At 40.9% G+C, this 25,642-nt stretch overlaps 1 protein-coding gene across 4 annotated transcripts in view; it reads left to right on the forward strand.

Moving 5' to 3' along the window:
* The window catches only part of ADCY8 (adenylate cyclase 8), a 216,540-nt gene that overhangs the window by 145,604 nt on the left and 45,294 nt on the right, over window positions 1-25,642 (forward strand). For 2 of the 4 annotated variants that reach the window (XM_040979449.1, XM_040979450.1), the window contains exons 8-10: window positions 1,941-2,138; window positions 14,942-15,042; window positions 24,964-25,165. In XM_040979449.1, the coding sequence (XP_040835383.1) occupies window positions 1,941-2,138; window positions 14,942-15,042; window positions 24,964-25,165 (501 nt within the window). The remainder of the gene's footprint in view (window positions 1-1,940; window positions 2,139-14,941; window positions 15,043-24,963; window positions 25,166-25,642) is intronic. The other 2 variants (XM_040979451.1, XM_040979452.1) reach the window with 2 other exon arrangements.

Raw genomic sequence — 25,642 nt, forward strand, 5'->3', positions numbered from 1 at the left:
AGTAAACTTCATGTCCTTCTCTGAAAAGCCAGCCCCAAGTACTGTTCAGGAGCATCTAAACAGAAGGTATCCCAGCCAAAGGATAATGGACTCTCCTTTCCGTATCCCTCATAACATTCAAAAGATAACAATAAAAACTTGAATTGTATCAATTCCCAGTCTCTGTGGAAATAATCTCCTTTGGTGAAACAAATAGAAAGGGTCAGCTTCTTTGCTTTCTAAGATGCTGCTCTAACAGCATTTTAGTTCCAGGCAAGGCTCAAGCCCCTTAGCCGCGTGTGAATCCTACTGTGGAATTTTCTGGAACATTGGTCCCTGCTTCCATTTCTCAACCCCATCCCTTATCCTTGCCTCTCATCCTGCCGTTCCTGCTGCCTGCAAACATCTATCATTTTTCTCTGCAGTGGTCTCCTTAATATCCAGAGCTGAAATTAACTGCTCCAGTGCACCAGAGCATAAACCTGCTTTCTCTTTTTTAGTACAAGGAGCTTCATCCTTTGTCCCACTGCTGGAGATGAGCTTTCAATAACTCCTTCCAGTGATGAGACCCTGCAGGAGAATTATTTAAGACCTCCAATTCAGGTTACACTGATTATGTCCAATGATGGTTCATCTGAAGTATCCAATAACACTTTATGTGGAATCTGTATGGAGTGGGCTGATGACTTCATGGTGCTCAGAGACCTTGCCTGATAACTGTGGCCCTAGACTAACACAGATCTGACTCTGACCTGCAAATGAACTAAAGGTTCTTAACCATGTCTCTCAAAGGCTTACGGACTTATGAAGGGCAGTATAGGAGCATCTCCTAGGTAGTCTGTCTCCTCCAACAGTCTGCTGTTCGCTGGCTGGATAATCTTACTGTAGGCTAGCTGTGTTTTAAACGTATCCAGAAGGGGCAAGCAGAGAACAGCAGAGACTGAGCATGTACCAGGCAGTTTTCACCTGCCGGCTCCACAGATGAATCCCACCCACCCCTCCTCTCAAGGAAATCTCTTGGAGTGATGGACTGGGCTTTCCTCACCTATTCGTTCACGTTCAAATCATAATGTCTTTTTAAAAAAAAGCCAGGAGTCTGAAATCGGAGCTGGGAATGACTGTTGCATTTGGCTAGATTCAGCCAGTGAATCTTATCACTGGTGGTCAAGTCACCAGGAGGTAAAATTTCTTGGCTGAAGCTGGTGTGCCTTCGCTGAGCCAATGCAATGTCTGCATCTGTGTATCCATTTCCAATTGCTGACTTTGGTGGCTGTGCGTCATGCCACCTCATGTCATTGAACCCTGGCAAATTCTGAAAGGCTAGAGCTGCTTGCATTTTTTTTTTGCCCGGAGAAAATCAAGCACATATATATCTATAAGCATATAGATATATAATGGTCTACTTGGAGAGAGAGGCATACTTGCGAAGTGTAAAAATTTAACAACCCTTGCCAAGCTGAAGGAGTACATCCTGGCACATCTAGCTGACTCTGTTAGAAATGCTAAAAAGATAAAAGACTTGGAACCCCAGGCCTCTCCACCACCAATGAAAATCCACATGAAAATGTGGCATTCTGTTGGGTTGGAGATGATCATTTTGTGGGGTCTTCACATTTTTGTGCTATTCTGGGGCATTCTTTCTCTTAACGCTGAAATCATCTTAGTTGGAGAAAGGCCTTTGATTTACATTTCTTAAACCAGCAATTCTCCAAATATCTGAACCCTGGGAATTCAGTGCACCTACATAAAGGAAATGAATGTTCCCTATTGGTGTGGTATTTTGCCAGGCTGTGTTTCTGAGAATCAAATATTAACTAATGGACCTCTGTAGGTTTCACTGAATACTACTGCATGAAATGCTGTTACTGTTTGCAATGCAACATGATCTAAAAACATTTCATTTGTTTTTAATCCAAAGGGGACTAGCAGGTTTATTGTGTTTGCATGTGCTTTCCCCCTAGACTCTGGCTGCCCTAACAAGAAATTCAATAAATCTGCTTCCAAACCATCTTGCACAAGCTTTGCATGTCCAGTCTGGGCCTGAGGAAATTAACAAGAGAATAGAACATACCATCGACTTGCGGAGTGGTGATAAATTGAGAAGAGAGCATATCAAGCCATTCTCACTGATGTTTAAAGACTCCAGCCTGGAGCACAAGGTAGAGCTGAGTGGCTCTTTTTCTAAGTAAATTGCTGTTGTAAATGTGTGTGGGACTAGAAAGAGAACCCAGGCTCTGTGGTGTTTGGTGTCTGTTCGTTTGCTGTTTGTTTGGTTTAGTTTGGTACTGTCTGTTTTTTGGCTCTCTGAAATTCATAAGATGGAAGACCAACCAAGAAAGGAGATACTAATTAGAAAAAGAACAAGAGTTTGGCAACTTAAGAAAAGGTGACTGAGAGATCAGAGTCCTCCAACTCAATGAGCATTCAGAATTCTTCCCACTTCCAAGTGGTGTTAACAACTCACCCTTGGCTTTGCTTTTGGATGAATTCATAGCAGTTGCAAGACTTGTAGTTTCCTATGTGAGGGGACCCAGTAACTTGCATAAGCACTAGTGCTGAACACTGTTTTCCTTAGATGCTAGACATCTGTTACCCTGTTCTCCCGGTGTTCTGCTCTCTGAGGGTCCATCCTTGCATTCCTCTCACCTCCATGTCAGGGGAGTAGAAAGAGGATGGGGTTATGAATCCAGTGAGGTTTGAATTCCACCTCTGCCACTTCCTTGCAAGGTCACATTTGGTAAGTGGGGCAAGCCAACTGAGCCTGACTTCCTCTCTATTTAAAGGGCATAATGAAACTGCCTTCTTGACTGGATGCTGTGAAAGTCTCCAAGGTAATGGCTTCATCTGGAGAAGTGTTCAAAACTGGCAGTCATCGCCACAGGATGATGACTTTGTCCTATGCCCCTCCCCCTGCCCCACCTCTGCCTTGCAAAGGGAAGAGGGCAAACTGGGTGCTGGCCTTACCAACTGGGCTGCTCCCCTTCACAGCTGGGAGTACACAGTCCTTCCTCGACTGAGCACAGGAGGAGCCTGGCATCTGTGGAGCCTTGGGCAGGAACAGCAGGGGATTTGCAAGCAAATTTTAAGAGTTTGATCCAATACTCTGTGAAGCTCCAGTGAGCAATTTTGGTGTGTGATTTCACTCAGCTGCCTCGGAGATTCTGCTTCTTTGGCTCGGGAAATTCACACTTCTGTGCACATGCCCCATTCCCAATGAGTTTGTGAGAGCTACCTACAGATTGCAAACTGCAAAATTAATACCTTCACTGGCAATTCCCAATTTGAAATGTATTGTGTCTATGTGCTAACTAAACAAAAGGGAAAGAAGCATTTGCCTTTCTCAAGCCCCCAGACACAGTAGGTGTACTTGCTTATTCATAATATAATTAAGGGCTTAAGGTCGAAATTAAATGCATAAGAGCAGGATGATGAGCACGGAGGCTTTGCAAAGAATCTTCGCAATTAGCTTCTGTAAAAACCTGTGTCCAGAGCTATACCAAACCCTTTTATACATTGCTGCTGAAAGATGTAGTGCTTCTCTAATGACCTAGACCCTGTAGATTGTAGCTCATTTCTACTAGGTTTTGTGAATATCCACTTCTTATCTATATCCTCCTGGGGCTATAAGAGGAATAAATCTAGGAAGTCAGAAGATGGTATCCAAGAGACATGGATATGAGATTTGCCAATGGACAGTCCTGCCATGTACCACCAAGCCAACTTTTTACATCCCTGATGTTACCAGAAATGCCCGGTGGGTCCTTTCCCCAGCTTAGTACAAAAATAAAAGCCGGGAACCTCTTATGGACAGAAAAGCTTATTTGCGAAGGGACCAGGAGAGCAGGGAAAGAGAGGGAAGGGAAAAGCACTTCCCAAGAGAATGCCAAGAGGTGAGGTGCCTCTGGAAAGGGGGAGAGAGAGAGAGAGAGAGACACCAAAGGTTTAAGGAAAGGTCTTGGGATTTTAGGCCTTCCCTGACCCCTCCTTATTGGGTGGGAACCTACAGGTAAGATGTTCCCCATTGGTGGTCTCTTAATCATTTAGAAAATGGGTGGGCAATGCTGGTACCACCCACCTGATGGTGTGGCCAAGACCTCAGCGGGCCTGATGGTCTCACCTGCTGGTGAGTCAGTGAAACACATCTTCTGTCAGAGATGTACTCCACTGACCCTTGCTCTAAGATTCTGTCTAGGCACCATGCTACTGCAAACAGAGAATATGTCACAAGTTACACATCTGGTTTTTACCAAACACCAAGTGCTATTTCTACACTTTCTACAATAATTAAATGTCAACAACAGTACAAAGTAGATGTAATTATGAATCTTGCTTTACACGTGATAAAATAAAACATGGAGAAATAATTACAAAGCTACTCAAATACAAGCTGTAAGTACACTAGAGCCTGAACCTGCTATGATACCAAAGCCAGTATTCTTCAGCAATTCCAAAACTTGCTCTTCCAGCCTCTTGGAGAAAAATATATTCACATGTTACTTTTTGAACTTTGAACGAGGCAAGAGGAACAAGGAAAGGCTTTAGAGGAGGGACTGCATGGGAAATGTTTCTTGAGAGTTACAGAAACAAAAACAATGTTTTCAAAGCCATAAGATTCCAAAGTCAGTGCGTACCATTTGTGTGCAAATTATTCTGTATATCAGAGTTTATCATTTGATCACATCCTCTTTCAATACAAAAATTACATTTACAGTAGAAAAAAACTGAGCCTCTGAAATACAAAGTTGAGATCTTGGAGCTCAAAATTGGCTACTTCCTTCCACTGACTATAAGATGCTGTAAATTGCAGATGCTGTGTCTGCTATGCAGCACTCAGAAAGAAAAAGCTCCCTCACACACACAATAAGCTGTACCTGCATCTTTGAAGTAAATAAACAGAAAAATAAAATCAATAGACAAGAGCAGTGAGGAAACAGACACACTTATAATACTACTCTTGTATTGATTAGATGAAAGAGTTCCCTAAACATTAAAACTCCACAATGAAATCTCAAAACTGGGCCTGGCAACGTGGCCTAGCGGCTAAAGTCCCCGCCTTGAACGCACCGGGATCCCATATGGGTGCCGGTTCTAATCCCGGCAGCACCACTTTCCATCCAGCTCCCTGCTTGTGGTCTGGGAAAACAGTCAAAGACGGCCCAATGCTTTGGGATCTTGCACCCATGTGGGAGACCTGGAGGAGGTTCCTGGCTCCTGGCTTTGGATCAGCACAGCACTGGCCGTTGCGCTCACTTGGGCAGTGAATCATCGAATGGAAGATCTTCTCTGTCTCTCCTCCTCTCTGTATATCTGACTTTGTAATAAAAATAAATAAACCTTAAAAAAAAATCTCAAAACTGGATCATGAAAAGTAACAATGGAAAAGAAAAAGAAGAAAAAGTAAATCTACATAAGTTTGCTTCCTGAATTTACCCTCTGAATGGAGTCTAAGCCTAGGATAGACAGTTACACTTGAAGTAATCTTCGGTGGGTCTCGCCACCTGGTGAGCAGCGGAAGCAATCTCGAAGGACCCTGGAAACAACTCAAGGTTTTAGCAGTCCGTGTAAAATAAAATGCACTCTATGTTTAGAATTCATGTGTGCATTTGAAGGAAAAAAAATGTGTTTAAATTTAAAATACACATCTTAAAATTTCTAAAATATGTACAGTTATTTATGACTCCAAAACCTGCTGTTTGGGAAGACGTTTGACCCATAAAACTTTGACTTAAAGGGAAAATAGAAAAGCAAACAATGCTCATGCCTTACAAATTTTATAGAAAATGAGAGATTTCATTCTGTTGGTACGAGAAAAAGGTAAATGAATGGGAGAACTCACCTGCTTCTCCCCTTTTATGAGTGAATTGCAAAGTTTAAAAAGAAACTCGGTTGGGATGTATAGGGGTATTCAGACATTTCCTTCTTAAGCCTTGGAAGAATTAGCTTTTTGTCAGTAGTGTTACATAATTCTTTAGTGCATGAATGAGACTGAATAAAGACTCCGGTTTTGAAGATAATTGGGGGATACTGCCTTTCAGCCTGAGCTCAGGGTATTTTCTGCAAAGTTTAACTCAAAAAACCTGGGTCTGTTTGGATCTGACCCTTTTTTATTGGAATTTCAGGCAAAAAGACTACAAATTTCACTTGGTTTCATGCCATCAAATTGCAATGTGATTTTCGATCCTACCTTCTGCAGGAATGTTTTCAGTTAAGCTTCAAAAGGAGGACTCTTGTGATTTAGCCAAGTTTGAGTAAAACCTTTTCTTTCCTCTTGTCTTTGATTTCTATGGAATGAAGGGTTGGACAGTGCCTCATCTCTGTCAGCAACCAAATCTGTTTGGAATCCCCTACAGCCATCAGTGCTCACCTGTTTTGCATGGGGCCATCTTGGCTCACCTGTGTTTCCATAATGTCTTTGTTAGCAGTATTTCCTTTATTCTTAAGAGTCACTCAGTGCAGACATCTTGGGACCCTTAGCCAGCAAATCTCTAGGTATAGGAAGGAGACATAATCCAATCATGGAATCCAGCCCTCACCAAATCTTACAAAATAATTTCTTGCCATCTTTAGTTGGGCTATTCCCCAAGGAAATCTACAGACCTCATAAGCAAGCAAAAATTACAGCTATGATAGAGAAAGCCACATTTTAAATAGTGTCAACTATATGGATTATTTTCTATTTAAAGAAGACTGCATTTCCACCAAAGAAAGTTTATGACAGACAGCATCAGTAGAATTACATGATTTCAATCTTTCACTCCCTGGAAAGCCCTGCCTGTGAGCAATTTGGCATCTGTCTTGCTGTTTTTACGTGAGAGAGTCTCTATATACTTATCTATGCATTTTTTAATAAAAATGAATCATATTTTGAAATAGTGTTGTATTATATATAGTTGTTACCCTTTTTTGAGTTTTTCCCATATTGTAAATTGCTCAATTACAAAATAATCCTAGAAATTGCACACTACTCCATTGCACATCTTAATTAATTTAGGATTTTTTTTTAGCTCTTTGCTATTACAAACCACCAACTCTTGTGCAACAATCATTGTCATAGTTAAATTATCCATGAAGGCTCATTTATCCTCCTGAGGGTAAAATGCTAAAAACAGATCAAGATAATGCACATTTTAAAATATTTGATATGCTTTCTGAAACTATCTTCAGGTGATGCTTTCATGGTTTTAAAATTCTCACTTTGATAGGAAGCAAACAGTATGTCTGTACATGTGCTTTTCTGTTCTGGAAGAGGTTTAAGGTCATGTGTGATTTGCTTATTTATATTACTATAGTTGTGAGCTTCTTTATACAATGAGGACTTTATGATCTTTTTTTTAAACTTTCCCATTTTTCAGCAATTATGAGAAGGCAGTGTTTCTCAGCCTCTAGTTCTCATTTCTTTTCTGAGACGAGACCCTGAGTGAAGCATAGGATGACAAAGAACATTAATTACAATTACTTATACATATTGCCAGGCCAGAGAAGTCAGTTCCGAACTTTAGCTGCCTTATTGGAAGATTCATCTGGAATGAGCTCATTAAACATACGGTTCCAAAAAATGTCACCACCAAAAGATGCAGCCGGTTTGATAGATACTTCAAAATGTATTAGATACTTATGTTTTGTATGGAGATATTTCAGTGAATTAGGTGTTAAAATCAAATGACTTCAGTAAAGATTAAATTCCCTTCCTTCTTTCATTGCTTCTACTTAATTCTGAAAATTTTCTTGAGACAGAAGTCACCATTTATCCTTGTGACAAATTTATGACATAGAGCCATTTTTGTCCTTTATTAATAGTTTTCAAGTTTGAAAATCACCTGGGGATCTTGTTTTAAACTCAAGTACCTGATCATCACTATGCCCCACCCCCAAGATTCTGATTTTCCAGGATGGCAGGCATTTTTGAAAAATACTCCTTTGCAATACTCCCATTGTGATTTGTCAGTCATGTTTCTCTGTACTTGGATGAGCTTACTTGAGCTGATCACCTGCCTCACATGATCAGAGATCGGTTCACATCACAGAATCAAGATCAATATGGCCTTTTACAATCTAAAGGACATGTCCCTACAAGCCTCACGATGGTCCCATGAGCACAGGCTCTGAGATCAAACAGACCTTTGTTCAAATCTGTTTGGAAGCAGAAATGGGCATGAGGGATAATTGATCAGTTTGCTGAGCATCATACATACTAACAAATTAATATACTTCTATCACTCAAATGAACATTGCCATGTACAAGCAAAGCCATCATTTAACTTGAAAATGTTTATTGAAAAGAAAGAAGAATCAACAAAGACTTGACTGAATTCCTGTCTCTGCTGACTCATCACACAAAATGGCACCCTTGATCTCACTGAGGTGAGATCATCTTTCATGACACAATATTCATGTACTAAAAGTTTGGGTAAATGCACTAGACTTTCTTTCCTCTGGTCCTTCTGATTTAACTCTTTGCTAATGCAAATCTTGATGAGGCTAATTGTTCACTTAAAGTAAATCTTACACTTCTCCTAGAGCTGGTTAGGTCAATCTTAACGAGATTAGAATCCCAAACTTCATGAATCTAACAAAGAACAAGCTGACAGCCAATTTGGAAGAGTGTTCTCAAGCAATATCTGCACCATCGGTGCACAAGCTGTGATCACCTTGGACCTCAGGGTGTGTTCAAATATATGAACAGCACTTGCTTCTCTTTTGTTCCAATGATTTGAGTATTCAAATGCTCTATTAATGCCATCTCCCAAATAAGATGCGAAAGGCGGTTTTTGTCTTTAAGGACATTTAGTGCTTGATCATGTTTGAAGCCTGTATGTATCATTCACATGGAGGTTTCATTTAGGGTCCTGCCAAAGTTGTCCTTCTTCCCACACTTCTCGTGAGTCTTAGGCAGTCCAGCTGACACTCTTCAGAACATTCACTATACATGATTTGTTCTTGATTTGTGTCACTTCACCAGGTGTCAGATACTGAGTGCTACAGGAAGAAAAATATCTATGTCCTCCATGCCCTGTGATTTACTCTTCAACTTGACTTTGGGCTAATCATTAAACTTCCAATCCTAAAAATAGACATAATCATGGCTACCTCACAAGTTTGTTACTCAGATAAAACACAGTTATTAGGGGACTGCAAAGTTTATAGAAAGTGGAATTAAAAAGACAAGTTAAGGGCAGACATTTTGATTGGGCGAACATGCCGTATCCCATTGTGGAGCAGCTGGAACTGATACCTTTCTTCAGATTCCTGGTGCAGCTTTCTACCACTGAAGCTCTGGGAGGTAACAGCAATAATTCCGTGGCTGAGTCCCTGCCACCCACAAGAGAGGTCTGGATCCAGTCCCTGGTTTCCAGCTTTAGCCTGGTACAAACATTTGGGGAGTAAGCTAGCACGAGGCTACTCTTTCTGAATCTCATTCTCTTTCTCTTTCTGCCTCAAATAAATACATTTTTAAAGACAATTTTCAAAAATTTGATATATGTGCATAGTTTTTTAATCAGGTTTGTCTTCTTTGAATTGTTTCCAGACCCATCATATATACCACCATAAACTAATCTTTTCATTGGATTTTCCATGTATTTTTATTGAGTCCTTATTGAGTGTCTCAGAGGTTGACACAGAGATGTCATGAGGAAGTTGGTATTTGTTAATTATGCAATGCCATACAGCCCCTATCATGAATATTATGATCTCCTTTGAACTCACTATTACCTCTAAGTATTCATTTCACTATTTCGCAGATGAGAGAAACTCAGAGTGTGAGAAGCTTAGCTTTCCAAGACTCACATATGTAGAACACCAACAGAGCTGGAATTCAAGCCTAATTCACTATTCACTAATTCATCCACCCGGACTATCACTAGCAAAGTGAAGGATTCTACCACATTTTCAGGACTCCCTTCTGTGCATTTTGGAATGCATTCAAAATGTGGTCAGATGAATGCTTTGCATAAGGTAATGAAGCAATGCATGAGGCAAATACCTTGGAGGCAAAAAAAAGTTGGCAAAACTGAGAATATAAACATTTCTTTCATCCTGTTTTCACTCCACACATACAAACATGTACACATGTGCCTGAACAGTACATCCAAGCTAGCACATGCTCTTTGAAGCATCCCAAATTTGATTTTAAAAAAAAAAGGACTAAAACAAAGCCAAATTATGCTAGCTCTCCATGCACCTATGAGAGTCAGGTCAACGAGTGGACAGGCACATGAACCACCACTTCTCTTAGGGCAAAAAGATGAGGATTGTTGTCCTTGAAAGTCTGAGCTGTGTATTCACTAGAAAGCAGGTGAGTTCAAGCAGTCTGGAGTCAATGGGAATGGATGGATGGAGAAGGCAGACAAAACCAGCTTGACCCTGAAAAGACCAAAGTGAAGATGCACTTCAGGATTCACATCAAATCAGCTATCAGATTTTGCTCATTTTAACATGAAAACAGCTATCACAATGCTTGCCATAAACCAAGTTCTATGCTAAGTATTTTCAAAACATTTGTTTTAGTGTTATCTTTTTTTAACCTCACCAGAAGCCCCTTAAAAACAAGGATTTGCCACACACACAGGGATATTTCAATAATCCCTCAGTGGACTACAACTGGCTCTTACCAATTTTAGAATTTCTCACTTTTCCCTGTCCTTTATGAAGAAAACAGGAGTTAAAGGGAAACTTTCAAAGATTTTAGGAGAAATTCACCATAAACTTCCAAACGTTTTATTTCTGTTCCTGTTAACTTCTATTCAATGTTGCAATGATTAGAATAAACATAATCAAGAAAACCAGACACAGGGATAAAATTGCTTGTAAGTTAACATGATAGAGTCTGGGATTAGACAATGAAAATGAAAGTAGGTTTTTATCCTAGAGGCGTTTAGAAGCTTTTGAATCATTTCTTTCATTTAATGAACAAATTGGGAACATGGAACTTGAACCAAATGGTCGTGCATGTTCTTTTATGTTTTCCTATATAAGACATTTTCCTTAATCTAAAGACAGTATGAGTATTTAGCTCCCTGCCTCAGATACGAAGGTCATGTCGCAAAGAGACTTGGAGCAGAAATCCACCACTTGTTCCAACAGCAGACCAGTGGGACTCCTTTCTATTTTTCGTGTTACTTTGTAAAATCACTGTGATTTTTGCCATCCTCTAGGAAGTTATGTGATTTCAAGGGTTATTTCACTTGTATCTTTTATTTGACCAATTAACTAGCTCCATTCTCACAGAGCCCACGTTTTTAGGCAGAAACACCAATGTCACCCGCAATGGCACAGTATAGAATGACAGAATTATGATATTTAAACCAAAGGTTACAGAGATCAGCCCTTGGAACAGTTCCACACTTCATTGACCATTGTCACCAGCATCTACTACTTTGAGTTTGGAGGCGACAAATACAGGCATAGTCACACTGCAGGGGCCTCGCAGTGGCAGGTGGTGGTACACCAATCAGGAAGGATGAAAAATTTGGGCAGGGTGGTTTTACCCAGTGATACAAGGGGACAGATGAGAACGGGTTTTTTTTTCCAAGTCCAATGGCTACAGCGGAGGCCGTAATCCCTTTGCAAAAGCTGTTTATAAAGCAGCTTTCCAGTCATCAACATTTTCAAGATATTTCATAAATTCAAGGAAAAAATATTTCCCCTTTTTAAGGCTTTGTTTTATTTATGCCTGAATTTATTTACTTTTTATCAATATAAAGAGAACAGATTCTCTATGCTTCATAAGCACAATTCTAATAACATCTACGAAGAATAGAGAATAACGTTCCAGGATACAACACTTAATGTTTAGGCTTCATAAAGGTGAAGGCTTAAAAATAAAATAAAGCGTAATTAATGGAATAGTAGTCAGAAACTCTTGTAGGGTTATTATGTGCAAGATATTACTAAAAGCACTTGGCATATATTTTATATTAGCTAGTTTCATCCTCTTGGCAACCTTTATGAAATAGTTATTGTAACCATTGTCTAGGTAAGCAGCCTGAGATGCAGAAAGTTTACTAAATCTATCCAAAATTGCATAGTTAGTAAGTGTTGAAACTGAGATTCAAACCCCAGTTCACTAGCAATAGCTTAAACCATGCTGAGTGAGGCCAGAACAAACACAAGACAAGCAGGGTATACCTTTGCCAGACGGGAGGACGCACGCAACTGAATGGATATAACTCTCAACCAGAGTTTTCAGACTTTCAAAACCCAAGAGGAAGTTAAACGAATCACTCGATCTCAGTAATCTCTCAACCTGAGTCAGTTAGGAATGTTCTTTTCATGGACTGTTCTCCTTACATGCTCAAGGTAACAAGACACTTCCTTCTGAAGCCTTGTACTTTGTATTTGATTGGCATCAAACAGAAATAATAAGATGCTTGTGTATTGCAAAGTGATGGCTTGTATTCACAGCCATTTTGACACTAGAAAAAGAGGTGAGATTTCAAAATTTAGTGTCGTTTGTAGTGAAAGATTAGCAGACCTGGAGGCAAAGCTGCCGTTCTCTACACCTAGCTTGGCATCTGGAGCAAAGGAAAAACATAAGCCCATATGCAATTTAAATCTGGTGAAATGAGAATTATATTTGTTTTAAACCATCAGCAAGAAATGCTCAGGAAAGGAGTTCCAGAGGATGAGTATCTGCAGGGGCCATAGAGCTTTAGGGTCTATGGAAAGGAAGGCTTTTCAGGATGAGGACCGGCTAGGGATGGAAAGGGCCTGTGCAAAGAAGTGACATCTCTGACTCGGGCACTGGGAGCAGCCACGAGTATTTAGCACCCTAGGATGCTCTGGCCAGGCCTACAGAGGAGGATCTCACTCCTGCAGACAAAACAGAGGAAAATGATCAATGAACACTTGAGAAGACAGCAGGGATATTAGGGAAAGTGTCCCGGAGCTGGGAGGTGACACTCTCCTGCAGTTCTAAGAGGATGTGAGGATGGCAGTGGCAGTGACATATGGTGCCAACAATGAAAATGAGAATGAAATACAACTAAAAATTGTTGCCATTGGCTAATATGTTTTTTTCATTTACATCACCAAATTCAAATAACCTAGCCAGATTGAAGTTGATGAGTCAGCCAGAAAAGAATAATTAAATTTTGTTCTATTGATTGTTAGAAGGCATTCAGGCATGTATTACTATTTTTTTTCAATATTTATTTACTTTTATTGAAAAGGCAGTTTTACAGAGAGACAGAGGGAAAGATCTTCCACCCTCTGGTTCACACCCCCAAATGGCCACAACAGCCGAAACTGAGACCATTTGAAGCCAAGACCAGCACCCAAGAGATTTTTTCTGGTTCTCCCACATCGGTGCAGAGTCCCAAGACTTTGGGCTGTCCTCTACTGCTTTCCTAGGCTGCAAGCAGGGAGCTAGATGAGAAGTGAAATATCTGGGACTTAAACGAGCACCTATATGGACTACCAGCACTTGCAAGGGGAGGATTAGCCAATTGAATCATCACGCCGGGCCCTTAGGCATATACTTCTTTGAACGTACTGCTATGCGACTATGTTCTGTTGGACATTTGTGGTTCTCTGTGATTGTGTAGTGTCCTTATGCAGCACTATTGCTAACTTAATAACATAAATTTTCTGTGGCTTTATCGAAGTAGGGATGGCCTGTAGTCATTCTTCAGGGTATATTCCTCATTCTCCTCCAGATTGCAACCATATTGTGAGCCTCAATATCAGGGAGTAGAAAATACATCCCGAAAAGGCAGTGAGTATGAAGTATCTGAGCAGCACTGCATTTCATTTGCCCCTGAAATCCATTGGCTCCAAGAGGACTCCGCAGACCTGAGCCGTGGTGCCAAGCAGTAAACCGCAGTCTCAAATGAGATCCCACAAAATTCAGCAACAAAATAAAGAATATGTAAATATTGATTCCAATCACTGTGTCAACAAATGTGACTATTTTTTCTATTTCTTGGACCTCACTGAAACCTTGTCCAGTATTGTGAACATATAGCCTAAAATGTGAGACTGGACCAGCATCCTATATATTTAGTGAAAATCAAATCCAGGATTGGAAATTTCCAAAGCCAGTTGTTGCCTCCCCACGTACTCCACCCCTTCATCTGACAAATCATCTGTACCCTTTATGATCTACATCAAGTTACTAGAGGTCTCTGGCATTAAGGTAAAATGAAAGGTTTGGATGGAGCTCATTCTAAGGTCATTTACTGTTTTAAAAACCCTTCCTTCCTTCTGAAAGAAGTAGATTAATCCTCAGCTTAATGACTCCAAGATGGCTCAGGAGATGAAGCAGGAATAAGGCAAATTCACATTCGTTGTTGACCTTCCAGAAGCTTTCAGGTTGGACAAGGAAATTACTAAGTCCACCAAGTAATCAGAATGAAATCACTACCATTCCTCAGGGCTGACAGAAGGGCTGAGCATATTGGTCTATCAGTCTTGGTTTCTCTTCTGTGAAATGAAAGGGCTACACTAAGTTGGTATGTCTTAGGCTATTTTCTATTTTAAGATCCTGTGAATTCATTTTTGATAGCTATTACTAAAAAAAAAAATGAAAGAGGCAAAAGGATTCCTGGTCAAATAGTTCCTCAGACCTCTAATTTAAACAAAATCCTTAAGATACATGAGTTCATGAAGAGAGCCATGTGGATGAACTTTGCTAACCGTAAGCTCTTCCGCTCTTTAAAGAAATGACATGAATTCAAAGCGTGGTGAAGAACTTGCAAGCTCACGCAAAACTTCCCTCCCAAACCCTTCACTTTGAACAAAATTGTGTTTGCCTCTGGGTTCTCACTGAAAGGTTGGTGGAGAGATAGACATAATATTCTGTGAAGGGTTGATAGGATGTGAATCCCTGTTTGTTTCTCTGTCTCTTTTAAGTTTTAATTGCTGTGTTTTTCCTTACTGTTTTACCTAACCCCAAGCACTTCTAACTCCTCTAAAAGCTCAATTCTGCTGCAAAGTAATTCATTCTCTCTCTTTTTAATTGCAGTATTCTCAAATGAGGGATGAAGTATTCAAGTCAAACTTGGTCTGTGCATTTATTGTTCTTCTATTTATCACGGCAATACAAAGTTTACTTCCTTCTTCAAGGTAAATATGAAAGGACTACGTCATCAGGGGCAATGCCTATGAGATTGTATTGTGCTCCTGTAGCCAGCAACCCAAACTTTTAAAAGCAGGGAGTTACAATTTACAATGACAAGATCCAGGATTCGTACCAAAATGTTTGACAGTATCAATGTTTATTCTGATTGTCTTTTGCCTGCATGATAATCTCACTAGTCTGCCAAAACAAGAGTCATCACAAAAAAAAAAAAAAAAAAATGGCTGCAAAAAATCAGAATCGTCCTCACTTTCATTGGACATGGCCTGTGTGAACATGGAAAGAGTTAAAGCTGCAATCACTATTTACTTGCTAATATGAGTTATTCATAGATAGAACATTATAGCTTCTTGAGTCAGCAAAAGTGACATTTTAATACTAGTGTAAACATCTGTAGGTGGATCAGGATTTCAAATATTTTACATACAGTAACTCATGAGTCCTCATGCTAACACTAGATACAGTGATTATCTGCAATTAAAGAGGGAAGGGTGCTCAGAATAATAAAATAACTTGCCCGAGTTCCCACAGTAGGAAAATGTAGCAGCCTGGATGACAGCTCAAGAAACCTAACTACAGAGCCTCATTTTGGATCAGTTGAGTAACCATCCTTTTTCCTCTCTCCTATGCTGCAAGCTAGTTTCTGGTACTCTTCTCATTTAAACTAACTTCTTCCTAAACTTATCATGTGGTTAAAACTAAATAATTTTTAAAGTATTTTCAAGAGACAGAAGTGTTTGTTGTAGACAAATATCCATTATATGATAACTCCTGAGGATGCTGCAATTTTGCAAAAGGAGATCTATAATCGCTAATGTGTAATTTACAAGGAAAATGAGACATTAACAGTAACTCTCTATTACTGAGGATTTACTACATGCTAGAAAAATGCTAAATCCTTCATCTGGATTTTCTCAACAAAACCTCAAAGACAACCAATACTTGTGGCAGCATTTCTAATTCCTGTTTTGGAAAATGAGAACTAATCCCAGGTACACATCTGTAAAACATTGGAGCTGGGATTTGAACTCAGGGACAAGATCTTTTCTTTTAACTGCTTAACCATTTTTTATTGCTTGTTTTTTGTTTGTTTTGTTTTGTTTTGTTTTGAATCGCAATCAGTGTTTCATTCTGATTGGGTGGCTCAAGAAAGCATTTGCAGGAAAGATTTTATATTGAGTGAAGTGGAACAAAGATGTTAGAAGAGAAGTTTCATTTAGAAAACAACAGCAGCAAAGGCATACAGGTTTTGAAATCAGTGCAAAGTTTTTGTAATATATTTGTCCATGAACTTTTAGAAGATCCTTTGTACATATAGTAAAAGCAGGTGATGAGGTAAATATCATGTATTCTAAATCAAACTAGGTAATGGCAGTTTCCAAATTCACTAAGAATTAGGTACCAGTATCAATGTGGGAGGATGAAGAAAGAGATACTGGGCATCTACCACGTTGCTCCAAAAGGATTAACAGGTATTCACTGAAATGTTCTGTGGACCAAATTGAGAAAACAACTCAAAATGCCAAGTGATTTGTCCAATACAATAGGAGTGGAATACAAATTCCGTGTAAGAGCTGAAGAACTGGAACCATCAAGACACTATGAACTACCTAGACGGATCTCCCAAATAGCCTCCCTAGGAATTACCCTTGCAAGGAATGAAATTTAAGGAAATATAAATAATATATTAGGATGGAAAAACTAAGTCTTGTAAAAATATTCAGAGAACATGCAAAATGAAATGACACAAATGATAAATTAATTATATTTAATAAAAATAATTACAAAAATGACCATACAAGTCTAACTCGGAAAAGAATCACCTCCTTGTAATAATGGTCTATGTACATCACTTAAAACACAGAGGTTGCCAGAGTAGATTAAAAAGACGCAATCACCCTATCTTGCATAGGAAAAGGTTACTGTAGAAAGAAAAACCCAGAGATTGAAAGTGAATAGACCAAGAAAGACTATCTAGCACTAGGGCTAGAAGAACATGCTGAAAGCACACACACACACACACACCGCAGTCATGGATCTATGAAAGGGGACACAGGAGGCAACTGACAGAGCTCTGAAGGTCAAAATAGGCTCAGAATGAATAATGCAGGGTTAGACTGGAGCCCAAAGTACAAACTGAATACCCACAGGCTCAAACTAACATAAACATTTATTGATAAATCACTTATCAGTCCTGATAAGTTGTTGTTAAATCCTCCCATGCAGAACAAGCACAAACAATTTATGTAGGTAATACATTCTGCAAAAGGAGCTTTCCGCAGAAACTCCCACTTCATAATTGTGTGTTGGATTAAAAATTGTTGGTGTCCAATGAGAACAGCACAGAGGGTACAACGTGGGGAAATCTGACAAACACTACCCAGCAAGGTGAGGAAGCGTCACACAGCTGTACTGCTGGAGGTACTGAGAGTGGTATACAGGCTTGGTAGTCTTCCTCCTCAAACCCACAATCGAGAGTCATGAGGAAAACTTCAGATAAATCCCCAGTAAGAGGCAGAATATGACGACCTTGACAGTATTCCCCAGAACTGCCAGGCTCATCTAGAACAAGGCAAGTCTGAGCAACGGTCACTGTCAGGGGAGCCTAAGGAAGCGTACCAAGCCAACAGAAGGTGGCATCCTGGATTGGAGATATTAGGTGTGGGGAGACCTGGAAAGAATGCCCAACCAGTGTCTATGAGCATACTAAGAAGTCAGATTGTGATTGTTTAAGCAATTATTTACTAATTTGAAACTCAGAGTTGGAGAGATAGAGGAAGCCATGTTTAGAACTGTTCAAAGATGGATATCCTTCAGTGTGCAAAGATGGAGGAGTTTCACCATCAGTGTAAATAATTATTAACACATTCAATCAATACCCAGTAAATGTCATGATCTTACAGTGATTTTTTTTTAATCAGAAAATTTGTGGTACATGATAATGAACTGTTTATATGTTTTTGGTGATCAGTGAGAAAATGAAACAATTTTTGTGCTTCCCATATGACCTATATCTTGAGAAAAAACATCTTGAAAGTATTCAGATCACTAGCGATTAATGATATTATAAAATTAAAATATCACCATTTTCCAACTTCCCACCCCACCCTATAATTATGAACCTAGGAGTTGAATATAAAAGTAAGTTCAGCACAAAACACAGAGACACCCACAGCTCCTAATGGAAGAACAGAGGAGGGATTAAGTCTAAATCTGACTAAGGATTTGAACCCAGATTCCATTTGGCAGGAATTGCACAAGATAGAGAGTGTTGAGCCAGGGCACATCAGTGAAACACAGTGACAAATGCTGTAAGACAAAGGCACATATTCCTCAATAAATAAGATGCAAAGAAAATAGTGAGATAGGGAGTTTATAGATCTTTTAAAACTTAAAGAAATTAAATTCAAAACTTTTAAAACTAGGTAATAAACTATAAGGTCCAAGAACAGATGGTAAAACTGTCAAGAAATGGGAAGTGATTAATAGGAGTTGAAAGAAAGGATTGGAATTGCAACATAGCTCAAGATGGGCTTTGGGTGTGCCCTGCAGTCTGCTTCAGGAACTCAGGGTGTTGTCTAGAAGCTGCACTTTCGTGTGATTTTCTTGGTGTTTTGTTTTATAATTTGGTACAAAAAAAAAAAAAAGAAGAAGTTCTTAGGAGTATACATTTAGCCTAGCGCTTGAAACACCAAGTCCTAACATCCTACATTGGAGTACTTTGATTCAGGGCCTGGCTCTACCGCCTCATTCCAACTTCCAACTATTGAGGCAGTGGTGAAGGCTCAAATGGCTTGTTTCCTGTGGGAGACCTAGGTTGTATTCCTAGCTTCTGTACTCAGCTCCAACTCTGAACAACAATAAAAATACAAAAAGGACCAAGCATCCTGCTTTCTGAACTCTATACATGTATAGTCATTTATATGCTATGCGTACACATACTGGTATGTGCGTGGATACATATGTATACTATGCAGGTCCATATGTAAACACATATATGCTACCTGTGTGAAGGTGTATCGATAATGCAGTGAAAACATCAGAGAAGGGTACAGGGGAACACCAGCTGAGAATGAGTTTTCCGACCATCCAAGAGACTATGCTGTCCTAGGAAAGCAATCACAGAGGGTGAACTGTGGGGCTGGTGAGCTTCTTATCAGACTCACTCAACCTTGCCGGATCTCCTCTGCAACTCTCTCTGTGAGAATGTGATAACCGAGCAGTTTGGGAACTTCTGGTGTTGCCCTTCTCAGCAAACTTCTCTAAGCATCTGCTATGTGCCTGTCTGCGCTAGTCCAGCAAGGGTCCTCCAGGAAGCTTACAGGATAAAAGGCAATCACCTGACAGCTGAGACATAGTACAAAGGATTGTGATAAAGTGCAAGATGGGGTAGGATATGTGCATGGAGGAAGGGTAAAGTGATCAGTGTGGGCTTCCAAGAGAGGTGACAGAGGCAGTAAAATTCACTCAGTGTTTAGAAGGAGCACGCTGGACCGTGGATAAGAGGGAGTGAGGTCTGGAGTGTAAAAGATCAGGAAGAACAGTGGCAGAACACCCGTGGAGAGTGCCAGTAGAGGAGACAGGGGAAGAATTTGCTAGGTGTTTGGGACAGAAGCTGACAACTCTGAGACCAATTGGTTGTGGGAAGTGAGGCAGTGGGAGGATCCCAAAATGACTCTGTGGGCCTGGACTTGGCACTGGACTGAAGAAGTAGTCATTGTCCTTTGTGGGCTGTGAGCCTCATTTGCCCTGCTTGCTTGGGCAGCTTCCTTTTCCAGATGGCACAAATGGCAGAGGTGGGAGCTCGGCGGCAGCCATCCCCAACACCTGGATTCCTGGGTTGAGAGAGACCTGGAATTTCACCCAGCAACCGGCCAGAAGAGTTCCCTGATTCCTGGGTTCAAGCTGAAGTCTGGAACTGAAACACATCCAGGGCCCCTGCCTTGCCTACTTAATGAGGGGGAACCTGGCAAGCAATGAAATTTCAAAGCTGGACTTGGACTAACAAATCCACTTGTTGTGGGAGTTGGGAGGCTCGTTCAGCTCAGATATGTATGTGCTGGTTCCCTCGCCAATTCCTTTTGTTTCTAGTTGACAAGAGACAGGTGGTGGATGCCTCTCCTTCATGTTTCTTAAGCAGATGAGGCCATCCCTACTCAGGACCACAGATAACTCTCAATCCCCACAGCAAGTTGGTGAACCCTACAAAGAAAGTGTACATGCTCTTCCATGAGTGGACACACTTTCCTCTCTCAGGAGGGTAAACTGAGGGAAAAAAAGCTTTTGTGATTACAGGGTAATATATCTACAATGTAGCAGAGGCAAACAGACAGAAGTGAGTGGAGAGGAGTGAGGGGGCGAGTCCTGAGCAAGAAAAGGAAGGTAGAAGCATTAGAAGAGTTCCTGGGTCTTACCGTTTTCTGTTCATCCTACCAGCCATATGTGACTAATCCCTCGGACACCTCAGTTTCCTCATCTGTAGAACAAGAACAATGCACACTTACAGTTTGCAGGAAGAAAGCCATGTTAATTTTAGTAGATTCTGGTCCCCTTTCCCTTTTTGTGCCAAAGCTTTTCATCTAGGAGAAGAGCTAAGAACATGTGTCTCCAAGAGTTGCAGCAATGATCGAAAGCTCTTTGCATATTCTAACACGTCTTAAACATGTCATTGTTCACTATGATAGGAGTTTCTGTGATTCCGTGCACCACAAACCACAGAGGTGACTGCTCGCTGTTCCCTGCCTCCCCAGTAAATGTCAAAACATGACACCAACCCAAACTCCGTTCTCAAGACTGACGGCAGGGAGTGATTAGAACTCAGTGTCTAGAAAGGAGTCTGTAAAGCTGCTTACCAATCTCTTGTCATTCTTTCTGAGACTCCATTTCAGAAATGAAAGGTTTCCTTGCCTCTGATGTGCAGTAACAATTCACCTGCATACCCAGAACCACTGGATGCCTGAGGAGCGATATAGTTAGATGAAATCTGCAATGCATGGTTATGGTGCTTATGGGTGCCAAAATAAGTGAGCATGCAGGAGCTGCTGTAGAGATTCCCCGGGGCTTAGTACTTTTTTAAGATTTTATTTATTTATTTATTTGAAAGTCAGATATACAGAGAGGAGGAGAGACAGAGAGGAAGATCTTCTGTCAGTTGATTCACTCCTTAAGTGGCCACAGTGGCTGGAGCTGAGCCTATCCAAAGTCAGGAGCCAGGCTTGCATGGCTGCATGCTGAATCACTTGAAACTGTCTGCCCCCTGCAAGCCATGATCTGAATTCTACACACGGATAAGCAGATCTGGGCTTCCTTGCTTAAAGGGAAACATAGCCAAGCCTCCCCCTTAGCACAGTGCATCTGGAAGGAGGGAAGACAAGCACCTGCTGTGTGCACACAGAGACCTTTCACAGTGGCCCTGTTCTGCACACAGAATGAGATCCACTGAGCATCCTACACTGGTCTGGTTTAGTGCTTCCTCCTGCCTTCAGGAAAGCTGAGTCAGCAGGGAGACAGAACACTGGCAATGTGGATAAGAGTCCATAGAGTCATCTCTCCTCTCACAAAGTATACATGGGTATTCAGTGAGCATCTTCTGTTCACCAGCATTATGTCAGGTGTCGTGGAAATGTCCAAAGAAAACGAGGTAGTGTTGTCTTTGGGGCAGACTATGTCTGATTTAGTATTCCCTGTGCATGGAATACAGAGGCAAAAGAAAGATAGGAGAGAGGACCAAAAGCAGTTTTCCAAGATCCTTGCACAAATGGACATTCTTGTATTTTATTATTATTATTTTCTATGATACTATTTGGTAAATATAGGGATTCCTCCCTCTACCTTCTCTTCTTCCTGCCCCATTCTTCCCCACCACCATGTTATTATAGCAGCAGCAGCAACAAGTCCAACATTGCTATTTAAGTACATGATGGCATTATAGATTTTGACAATGGTGAAAACTCTAGCATCATATTGCCAAAGTGTATTTAACAGTTGTATTGGGAGTCCTCCTTTTATTCAGGAGTAGTATACCAGAAAGTAGACATGTTGAAATGTACATCTCTACAAGGGGAGTTTTAAAACCTCATGGAGATTTTGAACTAAAAAGATAGTTTGGGTGCAAAAGAATTTGAAATTCATACAAGTCTTTTCATAATATACATTTCCCAGAAATGTTCTAGAGTCCCCTAGTATACCAGGCTGACATACACAGAATTTATCTGGCTGATGGTGATCATCACTTAAGCTTTTGTGACACCTGCTGAGCAGCTTTAAAATTGCCTTCCTCAAGTTTGCTTCCACTTCACACCTGAAGTAAGACATTCTTATTCTCCATAGGTGCTTCATGTTATTGAGAGACACTGGCTTGGAATTGGCTCCTCCTCCTCGTGGGGCTGCCTGACAAAGTGATGCCCTGCCTCTCCTTGTCTTACCTCCCCAGGGTGCCCAGGAATAATGAAGTGTTGCCACACAGTGCTTGTGCAGCCCGTGCCGGGGGAGGCGGGTGGTTTCCCATCTGCCTGGAGCCCTCCAGGGACAGGCCGCTACACAAACCTTCTGTTTGTATCTAAAACTCCCACAGAGAGTTCTTGTCAAGGTGATCTATAAAATCAAAACTGTGCAAGTGAACAAGAGCAAACCCCCCAAAACAATAGCTGAGGCTGCAGAAGGAGTCACTTCCCTGGCTCCATGTCACTTGACCAAGGATAGGAAATGAACACTCTTGGTTGCTCTTCCTTGTAAATGTGTTACTCCTAGCTGCTTTGTTCACATTTCTCAAGTTCCCTTCTATGACTTCTCCCTTTTACATTGTCCTTTCCCACAGCCTGTACATGCCATTCCCTGGACAAGTCCTTCCACTCACAGACCTCCAGCCACATCTGTCCAACCCAGCTGTCCTACTCACTGCCTCAATGTCTTCATATTTCCCAGTGGCTAATCTCACATTCCCCTGGACCACATCCATCAGCCCTTATGTAAGCTAGCTTCTCTCCAGGTACTGACCGAGGTGGGATGCCAAAAACACTAGTGTCACCTTTAATACATGCTAATGCATGCATAGGGAGATTACCCCCTTTCCTGCCCTTCCCAGTATCAGTACTGTTGTCCTGTGCTCATTCCTGCTTACCTCAGCTAACTGAATCTTCTAACCACTTTCTACCTCACTGTCCACTCCACTTCCCACCATAATCTGTATAATCTGAGCCCACCAGGTTCTGATTATACATCTGAAACATGTGCATATCACCCACCAGGCACTAATCCCTGACATGGCATGTATTGTTCCTTGTCAACGCCTTTCCCATGGCACCTGGGTTTTTAGAAACTCCTAAAACACTGGTCCTTCTTGTTCATTTGATGTTTCAGTCGCACTCCCCACTCTTTTGCACTTTGAACACTTCTCATATTTCTAACCTTTAAGGCCTAACTAAAAAGCTACTTCTTTTGTGGACCTCCTCCCCTTTTACTTCCCTTCCCCATTTTCTGGAATTCTCTATAGATTGTCATACATTATATAATGGTCATCAGTTGTACTTCCACATATTACTCAGGACCATGATCTGTCAGACCACACAGACCATACATCTTTGGTCCTGGTACCCTGATGCCACCGCTGTGCCTGGGAGGAGTACCTGGTCAATGAGTAAATATTATGATAAAACCACAGAAGCAACAACAAATAACTGCAAGCATGGGGGACTCACCAAACAATGTTCTTCACACACATTATTATTATGACTAAGAGGCACTCTAACACCAACTGAATGAAAGCTGGAAAGGATCCTCCTTCTAAGCTTTAAATCTTTCTCTAAAACCGATGAAGAATGAGAATGAGAGAAATCAAAAGATGACCTAGGTTTGCTCTGAGAAGTTCTTATAGCACCTAGTCAGAGATCAATAGATTAGTTGTACTAGTTTTATCATAATAGATGAGGACATTCAGGCAGGAAGATTACTAAGAAACAGCGAGAGATGAGTCCACTTTCATTCACTAAACACATCAGACAATGAGAGATATGAAAGCCAGAAACATAAGCTTCAATTTATGAAACAAACAGCAGATATAAAATTCCCCAGCGTGTCTCTCAAGGTACCTTTTAATAACTGTTACAGATTATTGGCTGAAACTAGGTAAAATAAAAATAGAGACACAAATGGCTGTTCACTGGTTAAAGAAAAAGAGATGCATTTCCAAAGATAAAGAGCATACTGGCAAAGAATGGTCCACCAAGGAAGGAAACTGTTAAATGTATCTCTGGAGGGGAGGGGGATAGCAGTCCCTGAGTTACTAGGTGTAGTCTGACACTCAGAGGAGACGCCCCAGAAACACAGCTTACTATAGAACAGAGCTTTGGAGAGGGCATGACGCTTGAAGAGCTAACTCTGGAGTGATATTGGAGGCTTGAATGAGTGAGGGAGAGTTCTCATTTCCCATATCTCAACTAGAATATATTCTGTGCCATCACTAACCAAACTGGACCACTTGGGACCAATGCCAAGCCTGGTTCTCGGCATCAATGCTCCTGTTTTGAAGGAGAAAAGCTATATGTGTTCCTCCCACGGCCATGATATTGAGATAAAATTCACATGATATGTTGTATTTGCAGCAGTTGCCTAGTGAGAAAGTGAGTGGTGAAAGTAAAGAGGAAGGTGGGAGCATCCATAATTCAAGCCAAATAGTTGACGGTCATTGCAAAGTTTCTCAAAAGACAGTACACTAGTGAACAAGAGAAAAACAAATGAACAAACAAAAACTCTTAAATGTAGTGCTTATCTTGAACAAACAGGACTTTGGAAGAAGGGTTGGCTACAAGGAGTGGGGCAGGGAGATTGTGTACATTACAGAAAGTACTACTGTGTAGATGGAGATCAAATGCTAGGTGCTACATAACCCTGTGTTCTGTGCTTCTCCGCAGAGTGGTGCCCATGACCATCCAGTTCTCTATTCTCATTATGCTGCACTCGGCTCTGGTCCTCATCACCACAGCAGAGGATTACAAGTGTTTGCCCCTCGTCCTGCGGAAAACATGCTGTTGGATTAATGAGACATATTTGGCCCGAAATGTCATCATCTTTGCCTCCATCTTGATTAATTTCCTGGGTGCCATCCTAAATATCGTAAGCATCTCATAGTCCTTCCAACCCTGTGTGTCTTGTGTACAGTCAGAAATTAGCAGTTTATGGAGCCTCCAGTTTCTGACATTGCCCTTCTGTAATAATACCACTTACCCTTGTGCTGCTGTCTGGTCCTAAGGTCACAAAGAGCAAAGATGTGATTCCTGTCCAAAAGGTGCATCTCGAGGTTGGGAAGTTGTCTTTTTCCCAACATGGGAGTTATCTACTACAAAGAAAACTCCAAAAGCCCTCTAAGTTCTCTGCTCTCGGGCCAATCAATTGTAATTTGGTAAGAGTTGCCGTTCATTTGTCACCAGTATTCACCTACTGTGTGCCATGCACTGAAGGAGGGAGCTTGAAAGTTTTCGTACCTAATCCTCACAGAAACCCCGTGAGGTAAGTCTCATTATCCCCACTTTATGGCTGAGGAAACTGAGGCTCGGAGACGTGAAATAACTTGCTAGTAAGGTCTGTCTGACT

The sequence above is a fragment of the Ochotona curzoniae genome, unplaced genomic scaffold, assembly GCF_017591425.1.
Source record: "Ochotona curzoniae isolate NIBS_2020 unplaced genomic scaffold, NIBS_Ocur_1.0 contig_3190, whole genome shotgun sequence".
Classification (NCBI taxonomy): domain Eukaryota; kingdom Metazoa; phylum Chordata; class Mammalia; order Lagomorpha; family Ochotonidae; genus Ochotona; species Ochotona curzoniae.